Below are 20,680 nucleotides of genomic sequence, written 5' to 3'. Positions count from 1 at the left end.
TTAAGCCTCAACTTACCTAATTCTCATAAGAACCAAATTAAAATTAAGGCTAAATAAAATTGACAAAATCTGGTAAGTTGACCTTAAAAATTCTAAAAAAGGAAAACATATAATTGTGTTTCTCATTTGAGTGAAATAGTCTAGCCTCCTTTTTAATGTAAGAATTGGGAAAAATAAAACTAAAAGTAAGTGTTCCTTTTTTTTTTTAATTTTAGTTTAACAATTTTGAAGTGAGAAGATTGAACATTCAATTTTAGAAATGTAATACTGCCTTAAGAAAAATGAACCCAAACAAAAAGAATAATATTTAATTATTTACCAATCAATAAGTATCTCCTACTACCTACTTACACCTTAAGAGAGATGAATGCATAAATAAAGAGGGATAAAATAGAAAATTTTTGTTTTTTTTTTTTTAAATTCAGTAACTATCAAATTTTTAACCGTGTTTGGGGATAAAATATTTGATTGCCACGGGGAGGACAGAGATCGGTTGTCAAAAGAGATTATTTGGAAGAACTCTTTAGCAAAGCTCCTCATCGGAACCTTCCGAGGAGGAAACTTCATTACTTCTGATTGCATTATAATTTCGAAAATATCCGAGTTCGATCTACTCGAACCCGACATGTCCGACCTCAAAACCGACCAAGGTAACCGCCTGTCGTGACCCCTGTTAGGACCTAAACCTATAAATAGAGGACTTCATTTTACCATCAGGTATCGAATTTCTCCTCGAACTTAATATTGAGTCCGAGCTACTTACTGACTTGAGCGTCGGAGATTTTGCCGTCTTGTGCAGGTCTTCCCATCGTCTTTCGAGTCGGAGCGAGGATCGGGTTCGAGCTCGAGAACCGTTGTGCAAATTTTTGCATAAACATTTGGCGCCGTCTTTGGGGACGAGCATTTCAAGTCGTTCCAGTAGTTAAAGTTTGATCCCAGAATGGTGCAGCCAGCAAACTCTGCTAATACGACAGAACGGAGAGCAGTAACAACGACACTCAACGTGAGCTCGAGGCCAAACTGTCGAGGACCGGGCGCCCAGGTAGGACAGGAGGGAGATCTACCATGGAGATCTACTCGTCACGTGAACCAGGAGTTACCTCCTACCCACTGCAGAGCTGCTAAAACCAATCGAGGTCAAGGTAGGACCTCAAAAAAGACCTCCCAAAGGGCTGCCCCAGTCGCGGACCCTAAAGTTCTGGCTACCCTCAAACGAGAGTTGGACGACATGTGCAATCGAGGTGCGCACTATGGAGGAGATGTATACTGAGATGACACGGGCCAACCGGACAGGATCTCCCTCCAAAGTCTCAGGCGGGGACGATATGCCTGAAGATGGGCAGGATCAAGATCCACCACTCCACCTTGATGATCGTGAGCCCATCGCCAATAACGAATAGATTAACTATAGCCTGAGAGATCACGATCTCAGGAAGCACCTCGTCGACAAGAAGAGGAAGGCCTCAAGGGGTCTCGGGGACTCTTCGTCCTACTCTAGAGGATACTCAAACTCTGACCTCAAAGCTCAGTCCAAGTACACACATTTAACACCGGAGGCCATAATTACAAGGGAAGAGTTTGACCTGATGAAACATAGGTTTGATGAGCAGGTCGAGGCATTGAAAGCTAAATGCGAGAAAAAGGAGAGCCCGTTCGATGATGGCGAGATGGGTGAGTCGTCATTCACTTCGGATGTCTTGGAGGCCCCTATTCCTCCAAAGTTCAAAACACCCGTCATAAAGCCTGATGATGGGTCTAAGAACCCAAAGGACTATGTTGAGGTCTTTGAAGGCCTCATGGACTTCCAAGCAGCATCAGATGCCATCAAGTGCCGAGCTTTTCAGATCGCCCTCACAGGGAGTGCTCGACTTTGGTACCGTAAGCTGCCAGCAAGGTCGATCTCGACCTACAGTCAGTTGAGGAAAGAATTCATTAGTCAATTCTCTTCTCGGCATTACGACAGGAGAATAGCTACTCATCTCGCCACCATCCGACATAAAGAAGGCGAGACTTTAAGGGAATACGTGACCCGCTTCTAGGAGAGCAGCTTAAGGTCGCGCATTGCTCCGATGATTCGGCCATGTGCTACTTCCTCACTAGCCTGGCTGATGAAACTTTGACGGTCAAACTGGGCGAGGAAGCGCCATCAACCTTCGCTGAGGTCTTACAAAAAGCCAAGAAGGTTATTGACGGGCAGGAGCTGCACAGAACTAAGCTAAGCCGGACAGACAAGAGGTCTGACCAGAAAAAGCCAGGTGGCCAGGAGAAAGGAAAGCCTGATTCTAATCTAAGGACAAGAGATCGTCTTCCCAGGGTCGATCTGACTACAGGAGATCCGACTCGGACTCCAACCGGAGGGGACCTATGAGAGGTACACCCCAACCACCATTCCGATCTTCGAGATTCTTACCAACATCGAGGAGAACGGTTTAGAGAAACTCCTCAGTGGCCTGATAAGCTTAGAGGAGACCTAGAGAAGCGCAACAAAGACATGTACTGCCGTTTCCATCGTGATCACGGCCACGACACCTCGAGTTGCTGGGAGTTGAAGCGCCAGATTGAAGACTTGATTCAAGATGGCTACTTCAAAAAGTATGTTGGCAAGCCAGGTTCGGGCTCGGCAGGGAAGAAAGAAAAGAGGAAGCAATCAAGGACGCCACCTAGTAAGGATGACTGACTTACGGTCATCAATACATTTTTGGCGACCCTAGTGGGGGCCAGTCTGGAAACAAAAGGAAGAAGTTAGCTAGGGAGGCTCGTTGAGAAGTCTGCACCATTCAAGAGCAGAAGCCGACCTGCCCAGTCTCCTTCTCCGACTCTGACCTGGAAGGGGTACACTTGCCCCATAACGATGCCCTGGTGATCTCACCGTTGATAGACCATGTCCAGGTCAGAAGGATTCTGGTGGATGGGGGCGCCTCTGCCAACATCTTATCTCTCACCACGTACCTGGCACTGGGCACTACAACAAATTCGGCTTTTCATGACGGGCATTGCCCGTCATTAACGAGTAACCATGTCGGTCAGTGACCGACATCTATACGAGTGTCCTTGTTTCCTTTCAATGACGGACAGTTTTAATGTCGGGCATTGCCCGTCATGTAAATCTTCTTTTCCATGACGAACATGCCCGTCATGGAAGGATAACAATGACAGGCGGTGACCGACATCTTTATGAGTGTCCTTATTTCGTTTAATTTTACATGACGATTTTTGCCCGTCATTATATGTGCGACATTGTTTGTACGTCATCGTTTGTGCGTCATTATTTGTACGTCATCATTTTAGCGTCATTGTTTGTACGTCATTGTTTGAGCGTCATTGTATCTACGTCTCGTGCATCATGGAATGACTATATTTCATAACAGACATTGACTGTCATTATTTCGTGAATAATTTAATTAAAAAAATAGTTGGTTGCCGAGACGTGACTAGCCAACTATATATTTCCTTCAGACTTATGATAATATTTCACCTTAGACTGAAAACACACAAATAATAAAAAATACAAATTTCATCCTGACCTCTCCACTTTAGAATATATAACTCAATACTGACCCCAACCATATATCTCCTTCCAACCTAATCACGCAAACAATATCTCAATATTATTGCAACTCAAAAACTAATATGCAACTAAAACTTAACTATTTCAACATTATGATCTATTCAAAAAACTTAACTCAAAAACTAACCTTTAGATTCAAAACACAAACAATAAAAAAAAGTATAAATTTCAACATGACCTCCCCAGTTTAAAATAGAACTCAAAACTGACCAACCAATATATCTCCTTCCAACTTATTGACACAAAATAATATCTCAATATTATTGAAACTGAAAACATAATATGCAACTAAAACTAATTTCAACATCATGATCTATTCTAAAACTTAACTCAAAAACTAACCTTAAACTCAAAACACAATTATTTAAGAGTTGATCAAACAAGTACAAATTTCAACATGACCTCTCTACTTTAGAATAACTCAAAATTAACTTAGAAAGCAATAATATACTACATTCAGCAACAACCAAACACTTCTATATATTAACACCCTTCCACACAGAAACAAATGGGACCGCCCGTCCCTCCAACAAAACTGCATTTAGCATAACAATCCAAAGTTCTATATATTATAAACAAGACAAGGTATTTCAAATCTACTAAGTACTACTACAGAAAGTAACCCGAACAAAATACTTACATCAAATAAACAAAAGTAATGAATCCATAGGTACTACACAAATCGTCCAACAAATGATGTCCATTCTATTCGAACTTCGTCGATTTCTTCTTGTTTGTAGGCATTTTTTGTATTAAACTACAAAAAAAGAAAGATAATACTGATTAATAAGGATAAAGCATATATAAACACATAAAGGTATATGATAATACGTACAAGTTCAGTTATGGGAGTATTAGGGTTCCGCACTATTTCTCGTATATAATTTTGCAAATAGTACCCACACTCTATAGAACCTAGTTGATGAGGACACTACATATAGAAAATTTAAAAAATAACATAATTATGAGTTAACAAAAGATTTCAATGCAAATTTGAGCATATTTAAAATGTAATCCAATGCAAATTTACCTTCACAAGTTTCCAACTTGTAGTACTGTGACAATGTTGAATAGAGTGTTTGGCTTGCCACATTTTCAATGATCTAAATAACTTGAAACATTAGAATGACATAATTATAAAAATTATAACTATAAGAGTTCAAGACACTTACGTGTTTATGATTCCCTTATAATTTTCTTCAATCTTACTTCCTAGAGAGTCTAATACATAAACACAATTGTCTCGAAGATGTATAACAAACAACTTTAAGTGAAAACTATTATTAACCAACATGATAATATTACATTCATGGATGGACTAAAGAAACTGTAAATAAGTAAAATCAAGTTAAATTGATAGCTTATTGAGGAAAATATTGCAGTTCTCAGTGAGGAGTGGAAAATAATAAACTACAAAATTTAGAAGAAACCACTCAACTGAAGCTGACAAATATAACAAGAGATCCCCATCACTTGGCATCTCCTCGCAAATCAAATTGGAGCTAGAAACTGCAAAATAAAGCTCACATACATGATAATATAAAACCCTTACCAACTAGTATTTCCAATTAAAGATGTTCAGTTATATGTCCTAGTGGAGAGTCAATACTCAGTAAGCCAATATAACAAATGGAACCATTTAACAAAGTAGCAAGTGTAAAAAAAGTATGCTTGTCATACTAACAGCTAAAAAATGTATCACTAAAAGACGATATAAAATTGACTTCCGAGGATTAGATGGGAGTGTAGGATGCACAATATCCTAAATATGGCCTATTCCTCTGCGAAAAGTAGAAAACCGAGTCCGAAAATGAGTGTCAAAATCAAAGAAATTGGGAAGGAACCTCTACTACATTTGTAGCTAGAAGACATGCAGATGATTTTCCACCACAACTTCCGCTCCTCAACCAGATGACAGCGTGCAATACCTCCCGACATGGCTCTTCCATCTCTTAGAAATCAATGTTCCCACAACAAAGTAATCATGAACAAATAGAACATGGTAATAATAATCAATAAGAAAGTCAAAACTACAGAGTTTAGACTTGTATGTTTTAGAGATAATGAAGCAGGAACATTACAATGCAATTTCATAATAGAATATTTTGTAGTCATGACAATGATAGCACAAAAATAACTAACTTGCACCGAAATAAATCAAGTCGCTTATCTTGCCAACAATTAAGGGTTAAAATATCTTGTCTACATGACAATATTTAAGGAATGTCACTACCTAAATATTATGATCAGGTTGACAAAAAGAAAAACTACTCATCAGAAGAAACTTGAAGAAGAAAATCAGTAGTGTTTACAATATTATTCATCAATTTACAGTAATCCAAAACTCAATAAATTGACAGCAACTTCAAACCTTGAAAGTAATTGACACCAACCCCAAGTTTACACATTACCACCCCAATCTAGAATGAAAAAAATTAGGAATTGAAACGTAAATAAACCTTTTTTCTCCATAATTTCTTCATTCTTAGTTCATTCATAATTTTATAGCAACCCTAAAAATTAAACATATTTACAGCAGCCCCAAAACTTGGCGTAAATGGACAGCAACCCTAAGTTTATACAAAAATAAATTGAAGTTTACATCTAGAATGAAGGAATGGAGGAATAAACTGTGCAAATAAAACTTTTTTTTGCCCTAATATCCTTTTTATTGCTTTAATTTGACAAGAAAAATAGAGAGTCAAGCCAATTACCAGATTTGAGTTGCGCCACCGTCGAAGAGGGAGTCGTGCCGCGGCTGGTGGAGTCCTATTGTGGTCACCAGATCTCTGTCCACCCACTGTGGAAGAGGAAGTCGCGAGTTGGAGAAGAGGAAGGCAATCACCAGATCTGTGCGCGGTTGGAGTTTCACTGAAGAGAACGAGGAAGCCGTGGACTTTCACCGAAAATAACGAGAGGGCCGTCAGAGTTTTGCAAAAGAGAATGAGAGCGCATCGAGTTTTGCCGGAGTTAGATGAGAGAGAGGGAGGAGGCGGAACGTAATGCGAAATAGGGAAGAAATGTTTTCAAAGTAACGTGTAATACCTCAATTTCTCCTTCCTGTTATACGCGCGGGCCCGATTTTATTTTCCCCCAAATTTTTTTCAATTGCCGCCTCTTTTCTAATAGCATTATAGGGTAAAATGTTACAATTGAATTGAATGTTATAGAAAGCAATATTTGTTGCAGTGAGGAGACAATAATTTTTGGATTGCAAAATTTTAGCGGTGAAATTAAAGAGAGGGTTAAAAATTGGGTCATTTTTAATGTCGGGCTAGAACCGACATTAAAAGTAGATGTATAATGTCGAGTTTGGCCCGACATTGAAACTCTTTTATCTTGTCCGTCATAATTTCCTCCATGTTTTTTAATTGTCCGTCATTATTTCTTCCGTGTTTATTTTTTGTCCTACATTAAAATCCAGATTTGTTGTAGTGGGGGTGGACCGGGGCACAACTGAATAGGAGCCCAACCCCCTTAGTGGGATTTACAGGTGAGTCTGTCACCCCGGAGGGCTGCGCAGATCTTCCCATTATTGTCGGTCAAGGCGACATTCAAATCACTCAGATGGGTGAGTTCGTGGTGATAGATGGTAGGTCGGCCTACAACACCATATTCGGACGACCTATTATCCATTCACTTGGTGTCATCCCATCGACTTTGCACCAAGTCATGAAGTACTCTACAATCAATGGGGTTGGTATAGTCCGAGGTGAACAGAAAGCGTCCCGTGAGTGCTATACCTCAGCTCTAAGGGGATCAGCAATTTGCACCCAGGAAGAAGTGGAAAAACTTCCAAGTCCGGCAGCTCAAGCTTCCGAGGACGAGCTGCCCAAGATCATCCAACGTGAGGTAGCTACACCTAATGAGGAGTTGGAGCTTGTCCCCTTGCTCAGCCTAGAAAAACAGGTGAGCATAGGCACCAAACTAGGGGTCGCGGATAGGGAGGAGCTCATCTCTTTCCTTAGGGTGAACTCGGACGTGTTCACGTGATCTCATGAAGACATGTCGGGCATTGATCCAAAAATAATGGTTCACCGCCTTAACATTGACCCGTCATTCTGACCTGTCAAGCAGAAAAGAAGACCTGTAAATAGGGAGAGGAGTGATGTAATTGTTGAAGAAGTGAACAAGTTTTTAAAAGCATAATGCATAAAAGAAATTATGTATCCTGGGTGGCTCTCTAGGTGAGCTGTCCAATTTTCATCAAATTTGAACTCATAGGTCATTCTAAACTTGCGTATGGGCTGAGAATCTTAAACAAGATCGATAAAAATAAGCTTATGGTCTGAACAAGACCAATCCAGATGTCTAACCACTGCTTCTTTAAACATAACTTCACATTCCCCACAAATCTATCAAGCCTTTCGAAGACCTGGAGGCCAAATTCCCACGTTTTGTACCAAGTAAAAGGGCTGCCATAAAAACCCAAGTCAGAAAGGTTGCAATCCTCCAACACGTTCCTAAAATCCTTAAGAGACAGATGCCCTTTTTAGCCCGTGAACTACTCATAGGAAAACACTCATGGTAATTAAAAGTCGCATTCATTTTATTCATAAACTTCGCGTTACACTTAGTTTTACTGAAAAATAAAATATGAGGTTCAAGGTGACTTATAATGTCACAAACAACTTTGAATGTCCGAGGATTCCCCAAACCTCGGACATTCCAACATAACATTATCATGGTTCCCGATGGGGTTGTAGGACAGCTCCCGTCGATAAATCAGTGATATTTATGTGGGCCTTATTCTGGTCGCTCTTTGTTTTTGCCTTCTTAGTAATGGCACATGTATCACTAGCTGCATATTTCCTTTTTAGAGATTCAGTCAAACTTGTTGTCCCCTTATCCACCTCTATTGAGAATTGTTTCACACGTGTTCTTTTCTTCCAGGACAGTAACTTCCTTGGTTGGTTATCCTCCAAAATGGGTCTAGCGTGTCTTCTGTCTCAATGAGTTTTTAGGAGAGCCCAATTGAACTACCTTAGGCCAAAATTTGCTCGCTGGCCTTGCTGGGCTAATTTTCATTGGGATATGATTTCCTTTTGGCAAGTCAACCAAAATCTTTTGGATTCCTTTTCCATAACCAGCTTGATTTGGAAATCGAATTTGCTACATTCCTCCATTATTTTACTTTCCATACCAACTGTCATTTCCCTGATTTTTTGGCCACTCTTCAAACTTTCCTTAAAGTAAATCGATTTAGACACAGATTCACCGTCGTTCCCTTTGTCGGCATCCGGAGCCGCCGCTTCCTCTTCCACTTCACTCCTTCCGTTCACAGGATTCTTCCTCGACCATTTTGGAGCCTTCTTGAGGGAGCCATTGAAACGCAGCCAAGGACCATATTGCTCTTCTTGCATCAATTTATCACCCCTATCAAAAAAAGCACCAAAAGCCTTAATATTGTGACCAATTTTCCCGCAATAGGAGTAAAACTCCAGCAACCGTTCATACTGCATGTGAATCCAGCATCCATCCATTGGCCCATCAATACTCAATTTGATGCCCCTCCTCAGGGTTTTCGAGATATCGTATCGAATCTGAACCCTGAAGCTTTCACCACAACAAAAGTTGCCCCTATTACAACTTCCTCAGGTTTTTTCAGATATTGTATCGAATCTGAACCCTGAGACTTTCATCACAGCATAAGTTGCCCCTATTGAAATCAACTTCCTTAAGGCTTTTAAGATGTATGAACCCTGAGGCTTTCAACACAGCAAAAGTTGCCCCTATTGCAATCAACTTCCTCAGGGCTTTCGAGATATCGTATCCAATCCGAACCCTGAGGCTTTCACCACAACAAAAGTTTGCCTTTATTGCAGTCAACTTCGTCCGAAACCCCAATCGTATTTCCGAGCCTCATTGCCATGTTTCTATTCCTACACCCTAGGGGAAGGTTGTAAAAATGGACCCAGAATGATACCTTATCAAATATTAGGTCATCTGGTTTAATCATAGTATCTAGTTGTTCAAGCACTCGCAAGTATTTATCAAACATCCAAGGTCCTATGTTGAGAACTCTATTCCTATAGATAGTCTTTGGAAAAGTGAATACTCCCAATACTTTCCACCATTAATCTGTTCTCAATCTTCCACGCACTCTTCATTGTATTCCTAATATTCCAACAAAAGGATTGAAATCCAAGGATTCCAAAAAACCAGTCCGAGATCACATTCGAGAATTTGTCACTCATATATTACTCACATCCGTACTTTTTTTTTATTAATCATCTTTCAATTTTTCTAATTTATCTCTTATTTATATTACCAACAGATGTTTTATAATAAATTTTATCATACAAACATTTCTGAGTACGTGTGATTTTTATGTTGTCATCAATTTTAATTAGTAATGATTTTTATTTAATTTGTTAAAATAGAATATTGGTAGTGATACCATGCATATACAATAAAATTATTTTTTTTATTATATATTCATACGTTCTTTCACATAAATATTTGTCCCGATTTTACAAAAATATATATGAAAATTATTAAATAAGACTTTTAGGTGTGGTTTAACTATGCTATAATTAACTATTTCCAATCATTGTATCTAAAAATATTAAGTATTATTATATGGAAATGTTTCAATATCTATAGAAATTTCGAAAAAAAATATTATGAAACATTAAAATAGATTGAAATCGTTTCAATTAAGAAATTAAAGTTTAGAGGTGACTTATTGAATTGTTATAATTGATATTTTGAATTACCATATCTAGAAATATATGAAATATTTTGATGTTGTCTTGATATATGTTAATTTTTTTTATGAAGTAAATTAAAAATTGGAAAGGGTGAATAAAATACGAAGGTTTTACTGAAAAAAAAACTTTTTTGTTTTTTGTGATTTTTTTTCTCCCCTATCAAAATATTAAAATATGGTTCCATTTAAAGTTCTTTTTCAGTTATGGGAAGAAAAATATAGACCGGAGAAAGCGACATAAGGGGAGTCACTGAAGACTGTCGGCCCGGGACAACTCGGACTGACCCATGGTCGGCGCCGAGTAGGCCTCCTCGGTGCCGAGGTGTTCTCGGCCAAAAGGCCGAGAATCCTAATATGATTCCCCTCGATCTTGTGCAACCCAATCTGAAATCCTGCCTAATCTTGACCCCTGATCCGACATTAGGTCCACGATGAAATACATGGGCTTAGAAGTCCAGGTCTCCTAAAGATATTATGGTTCGACTTCTGTAAACCCTAGGGAGATTAGGATTCAACTTCTATAAATAGGAAAGTAAGCCAAACCTTAAAGGTATGCTCATAACACCTTACACTCTATACTTAACTACTCTGATTTTAACTTAAGTATCAGAGCCCGTGTGGCAAAAGCCACACCAGTCTTAGTGTTATTCTGTTTTGCAGGTCTCGTCGATCCCTTTATTTTACAAGATTGGTACGAATTTAGCGGAACCCCAGGAGGTCAAATTTATGCATCAACAATTGGCACCGTCTGTAGGAAACGAATAAGATTAAGCCAAGACGATCAGATTGGCCGAGAACTGCTCGGATCCGAGGAGGTCTAGGGGAAAAGCAAATCAACATGAATTCTTGAGATAAACCACAACATTCCGACGATGAATACCATACGGCTAGGAGGCTGACTTTGCCCGAGATGGCCGAGGGTGAGGCATATCGACAACTTCCTGAGTAGGTCCTAGGCGACACAAGACGACATATTCCAGGACAGGAAGAGCGACTGGTGGAAATTATTGAACAGAACAGACTGACCGCTTTAATAGAGAAGGTCGCAAGGATGGACCAGAGTATATCTCTCCTCCTCAAAAGGTTTCAGCAACCAGGAAATAGGTCACCTACACTTATCCGAGATCCATGAAAAGGCAAAGTCATTCGCCTACAGGATCTGGAAACTACACGACAGCAGAAGTTAACGACATAGAAAACTCGACCAGGCCTCGGGAACACCTTGGTCGACAGAGAAGAACCACTTAACCAACATGCAAGAGAATCACATAAGCATAATGGAAAATGGAAGAATATGGAATGCAGTCTCGAAGAAGCTATAGATCAGGCAGATTCACCATTCGGGGAGAAGATAATGAGAGGAAAGATCTCTCCAAAATTCAAACTTCCTACTATAAAGCAATACGACGGCTCAACAGATCCTATCAACCATCTGTGCATATATAGGAGATGGATGGACCTCTACGGAATAGCAAAGGCAATCAGGTGCAATGTATTCTCTTTCACGTCAATCGGTACAGCTTGCATATGGTTCCGACAATTGAGAAGAAAATAAATCTTCTTCTTCTTCAAAGAGCTGGTTAGGGCATTTATCATGCAATTCATTGGAGGGCAGGATAAGAGTCGACCTGTGACCTACTGACTGGGGTTTTATGCTGAACGCACGCGCTAAGCGTGGTAACAATTATATAGATGCAAGCGCACACCTGTCAGAGTAATATAAAATAGACGGAGTATCCAAGTGTCGATCCTCAAGGACTTCTAAACAATTTCCAAACTCTAAAGTTTTAAAGAATAGTGAATGTTGGAATGAGTGATTCTTGTAAAATGGGAAGTGGTCACAAATAATGGTTTGGATTTGGGATTTGGACTTATAATAATAAAACCTAGCCCGAATTACTTCAAGTTAGCCATCAAAGAATCAAGGACATGCTAAGGACAATATGCATTTTACTTTAGAAACCAACGACTACGCTTCTCACTTGACTTATGTCTAAGCAAGTTCAAAGTCCTAAGACATTCCCTAATATGTCTATTATGAGAGATATCTTAGTTTTAGGATGGAAATAGTCGCAACCTCGGGTTAAGGTCCTATGTCTAGGCTACTTAAGCGGAACCCTTATGTCTAAGGCGCTCCTCTCCTCGGTTTAACCACTCAACAATGCAAATAAGCAACCTTTTCAGTATTGACTTGTTAAGACTTACAGTGGCCTTCTCTAAATCCTAACTTTTTGGGAAAACATGTTGAGCAATGAATGGAAAGCAAAAACACTACTTCTTAGCAACCCTTTTTAGACATAAAAGGCTAACTATCCATAACCGGGCTAGAGACGGGAATTTAGAAAGACATATTGAAGAAAATACAGCAAGTAAAATGGTTGAATGTGGAATGCATGTGTGAAAAACAAAAGTTAACTAACGGAGAGTTTTTATCGGGATTGAGAGCTTCGCCCTTCTCTTTCAAGCAAGGGAGAGTGTCACGTGCTCTTTCCTCCAAAAACACAACTCTCTTAACTAAAAATAAAGTAAAGGCAAAGAGAAGATAAGCAAAGTGCTAGATTTTTATATATTTGAATAAGTAGAAAATAACTAAGTACAAATGGAAACAAAACAAAGCTCAATAAAAGAATGTAAAGTACTCGGGATTTAAAAACCAAAAGCAACTAATGAAAGCAACTCAAAAGTACTTAGAAAGCAACAAAGAAACACTAAAAATGATCAAGAGAAGGAAGCAAGGCTTGATGATTTTGGTGGAGAAGTTGCTGGAATTTATAGCTGTGCAGAATTGGTTAGGTAGGTCCTAAAACGATGGTGAATCACCCATTTCCAACTCTTTTGACTGACCAAATCGTGCTCAAACTGATAGTGGAACACTTCTTCTACACGTATGCATCGGTTGGAACCACCAAAACGCATTGGAAGACGCGTTTCATTAAGGGCAAAGTTGGAAGAAAACCAGTTTTTCTGCAGGTTTCCCAGGCGCCTGGCGCCTCCCATGATGCTTTTTTCGTCTTTTTGCTTCTTTTGATTAATTTGCACTCCCAAATGGTCCTAAAATGTCATAAATACAATATAAGCCAACCACAAACCATAATATATGAATTTTGCATGAATTGGAACTCAAACGATCGAGAAAAATCCGAAACAAAGCTGAAACATTGTAAAAACAGCATTTAAAACCTTCTTTTTACGCATGTAAACAAGCGTAATCACCTACCTCCTTACTATAAAACAAAGATCGACAGAGAGCCTTGGAGAATATGTGGCTCGCTTCAACGAGGAAAGATTACTAGTCAGAGATCTTACCAACGGAATATCACTACTTGCTTTCATATTTGGGATAAGAGAAAAAGAGTTATTGTTCTCTTTTAGAAAAAAGGTCCCAACAACTTTCTCAGAAGCATTGACTCGAACCCAAAAGTATATGGGCGCAAAAGAGCTACTCCATTCAAAATTGGATCTCGACAAAACTCAAGACCAATCAGATCAACAAGACCCTAAAAAAAGATATACTCCAACGACAGTCTCGCTCGAACAAGAGTTAAGGGAGAGCAACGAGTATTGTGAAGATAATGCTGCATTATCTTGAGAAACCACATGATAATGTGCTTTTTCATGATTGAATAGGTTTTTATTGCTTGCATATTAGGTAGTATATGTCGTTTGTTTCAAATTACATATGATTTTATGTTTTCGAAAATAATTACTTACTTCTGATTAGTTCTATTATCCGAGATTTAATTAGCTTTTACTACTTGAGCATTTATTTTTATTCTAAACAAAAAAAAACTCTGGGGACATGGATAAGCTAATCAACATCTGGTCAAGGAACTCGAACTAGGATAGACCTAGAAGCATGTCGATAAGCTAAAAAGCCAATCAGTGAAATTGGGGAAGAGAATCCCAAAGGTGCTAAAAGGCATGCGTACAGGCCTAACAAGGTTAAAACAGAAAGCAGGCATGCCAAACCAATCAGTGAAACCCAGGGTATAAAACCATTTGGCAAAAGCCAAAATAGGTTAGAAACCCAAGGGTACCAACTAAACTCAGGGTATAAAATTATTGGCAAAAGCCAAATAGGTTAGAAACCCAAGAGTAAACCCTAGGGTATAAAACCATAGGCAAAAGCCACAATAGTTAGAATGCCAATGGTGGTACCGTTGGCCCAGCTAAAATTTATATCCCAAGACCAACAAAAAAAACCTAAATAGTTAAAATTAACTGTATGGCAGAGCCCAAGAGACTTGACCACAGCTGACTACGACAAAAAGATATGAAGACTAAAGCTAAAACAAAAAAGGATATCGACTGGACTCAGGTATAAAACCATTGGCAAAAGCCAAATAGGTTGGAAATCCAAGAGTAAACCCTTGAGTGTAAAACCATGGCAAAATCCAAACAGGTTAGAAACTCAAGGGTGGTATAGCTATTGCAATTGAAAGTTAGATCTCAAGACTAAAACCTAAATAGTTAAAAATTAACTGTACGGTAGATCCCCAAGAGACTTGACTACAGCCAACTATGACAAAAGGGTATGGGGCTAAAAGGGTCGACCCGTGAAACGATAGCCAACCACAACGAAAAGGTATAAGGGCTATTCTACAAAAACAACCACCCATGGAACGGCCGATCGACAAGTACTCTCAATATAGAAGTATTAGCATTTTTAATTATGCTTATTGGCTTTTATTTTGAGAGTGGGGGCTACTGTTATGGGAAGAAAAATATAGAACGGAAAAAGTGACAGAAGAGAAGTCACCGAAGACCGTCTGCTCGGGCCAACTCAAACTGACCTGTGGTTGGCGCCGAAACCTCCTCGTTGCCGAGGCGTTCTCGGCCAAAAGGCTGAGAACCCTAAACTGATTCCCCTCGATCTTGTGCAGTCCAATCTAAAATACTGCCTGATCTCGACCCTTGATCCGACATTAGGTCCACGACAAAACACATGGGCCCAGAAGTCCATATCTCCTAAAGATACCAGGGTTCGACTTTTGTAAACGTCAGGGAGATTAGGATTCAACTTCTATAAATAGGGAAGTAAGCCAAACCCTAAAGGTATGCTCACAACACCCTACACCCTATACTCAACTACTCCGATTCTAAATTAAGCATCGAAGCCCGTGTGGCAAAAGTCACACTGGTCTTAGTGCTATTCAGTTTTGCAAATCTCGTCGATCCCTTTATTCTAGAAGATTTGTGCGAATTTGGCGGAACCCAAAAGGCCAAATTTATGCATCAACATTTTCTAAAAAAAAATTAGTGTGTTTTAGTTTTAAAATATAATATTATGTAAAATTTTACCGTGAGAAATTATATGTATATTCTTTCTATTGGGATATGTACTAAAAGATAAATTATCACTTAAAGGTTGAGAAAAAATATTAATTATTAAAAAAGGTTCAAAGATGGTAGTTTGGAGAGTTTTTTTTCCTCTTTTTTTTTTAATACAAAGAAGATTAGAACTCACTTCCCTTTTAGTCAAATATAAATGTCTAAACTAACTATGACCAAAATTTAGTAAGTTCTTACCTAAGATTGTAAAATGTTTTTATTTTGGAAACATTTTTACTTATTATCAAAAGTGGCGTATATTTTCAAACCATAATAGACTTTTCTTTTTTCATCTCGGGAATTAAAATAAAAAATTAAAAAAGAAAAAACCAATTATCTAGTGTCTTCCCTGTACACCTGATTTAAACTCGAGATTCTTATTTCTCTTCAGACGAATTTCTCATTCAAATACTTGAAAGTTTTTAAGCCTAAAATGTTTACACGAATTTATTTATAATATAAAGGTTTAAATCTTATTTTGATTTCTTAAAATTTTATAGCTTTTGTTAAGATGTGATTCTAATCCCTCAACTTACACGAAGTCCTTAAATTTTTACAATAAAAAATATTCAATCTTTATTATTAAACTTTCACAAATCATTTAACAAAATGCAAGACCCAATATATTATGCGTAACTTTAGATATTTAAATATTTATATATACAAATATTCATTATCTTTTTTCTTCAGTATTGACGTGTAGATAAACAAAAATATTTTAATTAAATAATTGAAATATATATTTTAGTACTTAATATTTTTCCAATTTAATCTCTGTTGTTAAAAAAATTATATTTAGTCCCTCATGAATTAACAATTTTTTATTTTGTGTCTCACCGTTGGCGTAAATTAAAATTGGTCCTTGATAGCCTGATAGCATAAGAATTATTAGTAAATTGACAAAAATCTAGAAGGGAAAAAATGTTACTTAAGAAACAAAAGTTTCTAATTCATCGTTCGAATTTTCAAAAATTTTGTAGAAATTTCAAATGACATATCTTTCATTTAAATATTTGCAATTCACTAGTATTATATCATATAAGTTTATCATTAATAAATTTTTTTATTAATTAACATTCAAACAAAGTGAGACTAAATTGGAAAATATTGATACATAATAAACTAATTTGAAATTTTATGAACAATAGTGACTAAATTGAAAAGATACCCAAATATTATGGAATAAAATATATATTTAGCTTTTTTTTATGTAAAGTTTAAAATATTAAAATAAAATGTCAAAGCCAGCATAGCTCAGCGGTAATTGACTCAATTAGTTAAGATATATATTCCTAACTAGAAAGTGGTAGATTCAAATGACCACTTTCACGTATTGTTGTACTAAAAGAAATAGAATTCAGTTAATAATTGATTTATAGACGTGGTATTAAATATTCGTCGACACGTCGACATCCATTGACATCTCTATCATCCACGAGTTTGATATTGATATAGGGAGTAAATCTACATCTCCATCATATTACAAAAAAAAAAAAAAAATCGAAAAAAATATCAACAAAATATCACTAATATATACATAATATTAATATTAATCATTTTAGACTCATTTACAAATAGAAAAATATTTATTTATTAATTTAAATAATTTTTACGAATTTTTAATTTCTCTACCCTCTATAGAAATACATTTATATTTCTATAAAATCCAACCCTCTGATAATTTAAAACCTTGTTTATCGATAAACCTTAAAATCATAATTTAAAAAGAAAAAAAAATATATGTTGATGTGTGGGAGTTGGCACCTACCGGCTACCGGCCGCCACAAGAGAAATCTTAAAACGGCAGCTGGTTTTGGTCAAACATTCATGTATGAAAGAGAAATTTGATCCTTTTTTTATTATTTTTAAATTTCCCAATGTCTTAGAAAATATAATTAGATTGCTTGATTTTCAAAGCTTATTAAAACCCTTTTCTTTCTCTCCATCGTTTATAACGTTTACCAAACCCATTTTCCATTTCCATCTTTCACCAACCATTTTCTCTCCTCTTTCCACTCCCTCTCTCGGCGGCGGCTCTCCCCTTTGATCGCCATGGCTTCCATTTCCAAGCTCTCCAATCCCATCTCCGCTCCCTCTCTCTCCTCCTCTCTCAAACCCAGATCTTCCCTCTCCAATTCTTTCATCGCCCTCCGACCACGTTCCGATTTCTGCCTCCACGTCGCCGCCTCTCGCTTGGCCGTCCGGCGAGACTCCGATTTCAGGGCCCCCTTGGTGTACGCTCCTTTCTTCTGATTTTGATTTTGCATTCTGGGTTTACCCGGAAGATCTGTTTGATGTTTATGTTTTGTCGGCTTCTGCTTTTTTTGCTTTTTGTGTTTGATTGCTTGATCTTTTAGTTTTTGGGGTGAAGGGAAGAACGGAATTAGTAGGATCTGTTTGTGTTTCCTGCGTTGTTCCATTTCATTGCTGTTGAGTTGCTGTTTTCTTTTCCAGTTCATAAATCTAGCTTAAGATGGGGGTGTAGCTAATTTCTTGCTGTGATTGAATGCTCATTTCTGGGAAATTTTTAATAATCTAAGAAACGCATGTACTAGCACAGATTGAGCGAGTGAGGTTTCATATTTGACTGGATTCTTTCAAGTGCGCTTAAGAAGTTTCTGATGACAGGGGTTGAATTCTGACTTAAAAGAGTTTAAAGTTGAACAGAAACATAGATATATTTTTATTCTAATTGACAATAGTTATTCCATTTGTGCTAAAATTGCTCTGGGATGGATTGTTCTAAGCCACATACGGCCAATCTGTCTGAATGTTTGGGGGATGCATCAGATAGCAACATTTGTTTGTGCTATGATCATTTGGGAAATAGTGTGATTCTACGAATTTCATGTTGTCATAACAGTGTTAGGTGTTCCCAAGGAGATGGAAATGGAATCCCAACCAAGAGAACAGTGCTTCATGATCTTTATGAAAAGGAAGGACAGTCTCCATGGTACGATAATCTCTGCCGCCCTGTCACCGACCTGCTTCCCCTTATTTCCAAAGGTGTTCGGGGTGTGACGAGCAACCCAGCAGTAAGTATTTGGATCTTATTGTTTTATCTCTGTTGGTAAATCTCATTAAGATAATTTTCATGAGAACATATAAATATGATAATGTAATTTGGTTATCAGAAATCCAGAATTCTTGTGGTTGAATTGACACAAATCTTTAACTCTTAGCTTTTATCCTCTTACAGATTTTCCAGAAAGCAATTTCGTCTTCAAATGCTTATAACGATCAATTCAGGTATTTTTGTTATAAAAAGCAATTTAAATCCATCTCTTACTTGATTACGCTGTGACCTTTTCTACATTTCATGGATGGTAATCATATGAATGGAATTTTCAGAGAACTCGTTCAGTCGGGAAAAGATATTGAAAGTGCATATTGGGAACTTGTGGTGAAGGATATCCAAGATGCGTGCAAGCTTTTTGAGCCTATCTATGATCAAACGGATGGCGGTGATGGCTACGTTTCAGTCGAAGTGTCTCCAAAACTTGCTGATGACACCGAAGGAACCGTTGAGGCTGCAAAGTGGCTCCACAAAGTTGTTAGTCGCCCGAATGTGTACATAAAGATCCCTGCTACTGCTGCTTGCATCCCTTCAATTAGGGATACAATTGCAAATGGCATAAGTGTCAATGTAACTGTAAGTTCTTTCACTGGATTTTATCTGAGCTGGATTAACCATTGGAACTAGAGTTAGAAATTTGGTCTCATCCTGATTTCTCGTGCAGCTCATATTCTCCATTGCTCGATATGAGGCAGTCATTGATGCTTACTTGGATGGACTCGAGGCCTCAGGTTTAAACGACCTCTCTAGAGTCACAAGTGTCGCTTCCTTCTTTGTAAGTCGGGTCGACACCCTTATTGACAAATTGCTTGAGAAAATCGGAACGCCGGAGGCCCTTGATCTGCGGGGGAAGGTGACGACCGCATCATCATTTCAAAAATTTAATTTTTGACATTTGGAAACTTACTGTAAAGTTTGCTAATTTACGGAATGATCAATATTTTAGGCTGCAGTTGCTCAAGCCGCACTTGCTTACCAGCTCTACCAGAAGAAGTTCTCTGGCCCAAGATGGGAAGCTCTGGTGAAGAAGGGTGCAAAGAAGCAAAGGCTGCTCTGGGCATCTACAAGTGTTAAGAACCCGGCATACCCCGACACCTTATACGTCGCCCCACTCATTGGACCCGACACTGTAAGAAATCTAATATCCCACATCTCTCCTCTCGACGAATCGATCAAACAGGCATCCTCTTCTCTTATCTAAATAGTACCATTTCCTCTTCCCCTCCTCAGGTTTCAACCATGCCCGACCAAGCTCTTGAAGCATTCGTTGACCACGGAGCTGTCTCGAGGACCATCGACTCAAACGTATCGGAGGCGGAAGGGATATACAGTGCACTTGAGAAGCTGGGAATCGACTGGAACGAAGTCGGGAATCAGCTCGAAGTGGAAGGAGTGGATTCTTTCAAGAAGAGCTTTGACAGCCTGCTTAATACTCTCCAAGACAAGGCCAACTCTCTTAAATTGGTCAGCCATTAAACTTCCCAGTTGGATATCAAGCTGTGATGGGGTGGGGACTGGGGTATGAGAGTTAATAAAAGATGGTGGGTTCTTTTTCCTGCTGTAAAATGTGTTATTCAGTGTCTTTAAAGACCTTAATCTTGAATGTATTATATGTTGGTTAGTGCAAGTTTTTAATTTTAGGGTTGTGAAATTTTGGACAAAAAACTTAGTTTGCTCTAATGGTTTCTTATTTCTTGTTTTTCTATTTTCGTTATCTGAATATAAATGAAATAAATATGTGAAGATAAATTGTTAATTAATAGGTTAAGGTGATTTAATGGCTACTAGTAGAAATTTCAATTTCCACATATTGGTTAAAAAATACTAATCAAGTATTTTTTAGGGAATTAAAAATATTTTTTTTTTGTTAATATAAGTTGCTAAGTAATAGATTATAATTTTTAATCTTAATTTATGTTCTTTTTTCTCCTATGCATTGAAAATGAGGAGGTAAAAATTATTACCAATTCTCTTTTATGCAAATGATAATGTG

At 37.9% G+C, this 20,680-nt stretch overlaps 1 protein-coding gene and 1 long non-coding RNA gene across 4 annotated transcripts; one reads left to right on the top strand and one right to left on the bottom strand.

Annotated features, from left to right (window-relative positions):
* Positions 1 to 4,108: 4,108 nt before the first annotated feature.
* On the bottom strand, positions 4,109 to 6,626 carry LOC148211251 (uncharacterized). 3 transcript variants are annotated; one of them, XR_015791050.1, is made up of 5 exons: positions 6,283 to 6,626; positions 5,007 to 5,519; positions 4,599 to 4,671; positions 4,404 to 4,499; positions 4,109 to 4,325 (listed from the first exon to the last, which is right to left on the bottom strand). It is a non-coding gene; the product is annotated as an uncharacterized LOC148211251 (long non-coding RNA). The 3 variants fall into 3 exon arrangements; XR_015791049.1 differs by having other exon boundaries at positions 4,599 to 5,077; positions 5,413 to 5,519; positions 6,283 to 6,624; XR_015791048.1 differs by having other exon boundaries at positions 4,599 to 5,519; positions 6,283 to 6,625.
* A 10,919-nt stretch (positions 6,627 to 17,545) lies between these two features.
* TRA2 (Aldolase-type TIM barrel family protein) lies at positions 17,546 to 20,392 on the top strand. Its single transcript, XM_022302983.2, has 7 exons — positions 17,546 to 17,845; positions 18,475 to 18,646; positions 18,811 to 18,860; positions 18,963 to 19,263; positions 19,352 to 19,540; positions 19,634 to 19,816; positions 19,918 to 20,392. The coding sequence occupies exons 1-7, from the start codon at positions 17,664 to 17,666 to the stop codon at positions 20,161 to 20,163; spliced, it is 1,323 nt and encodes a 440-aa protein (XP_022158675.1). The 5' UTR covers positions 17,546 to 17,663; the 3' UTR covers positions 20,164 to 20,392.
* The last annotated feature ends 288 nt before the right edge of the window (positions 20,393 to 20,680 follow it).

This window comes from Momordica charantia, assembly GCF_013281855.1.
Source record: "Momordica charantia cultivar OHB3-1 chromosome 5 unlocalized genomic scaffold, Mcharantia_2.0 BLBB01000005.1, whole genome shotgun sequence".
Classification (NCBI taxonomy): Eukaryota; Viridiplantae; Streptophyta; class Magnoliopsida; order Cucurbitales; family Cucurbitaceae; genus Momordica; species Momordica charantia.
The sequence above is the reverse complement of the archived record's forward strand: the minus strand, read 5'-3'. Positions and strand labels throughout refer to the sequence as shown.

Coding starts and splice junctions, on each gene's coding strand:
- TRA2 (XM_022302983.2), top strand. CDS start 17,664: ATGGCTTCCATTTCCAAGCTCTCCAATCCCATCTCCGCTCCCTCTCTC. Junction 19,264..19,351: donor GCATAAGTGTCAATGTAACT/GTAAGTTCTTTC, acceptor TTTCTCGTGCAG/CTCATATTCTCCATTGCTCG. Junction 19,817..19,917: donor CACTCATTGGACCCGACACT/GTAAGAAATCTA, acceptor TCCCCTCCTCAG/GTTTCAACCATGCCCGACCA.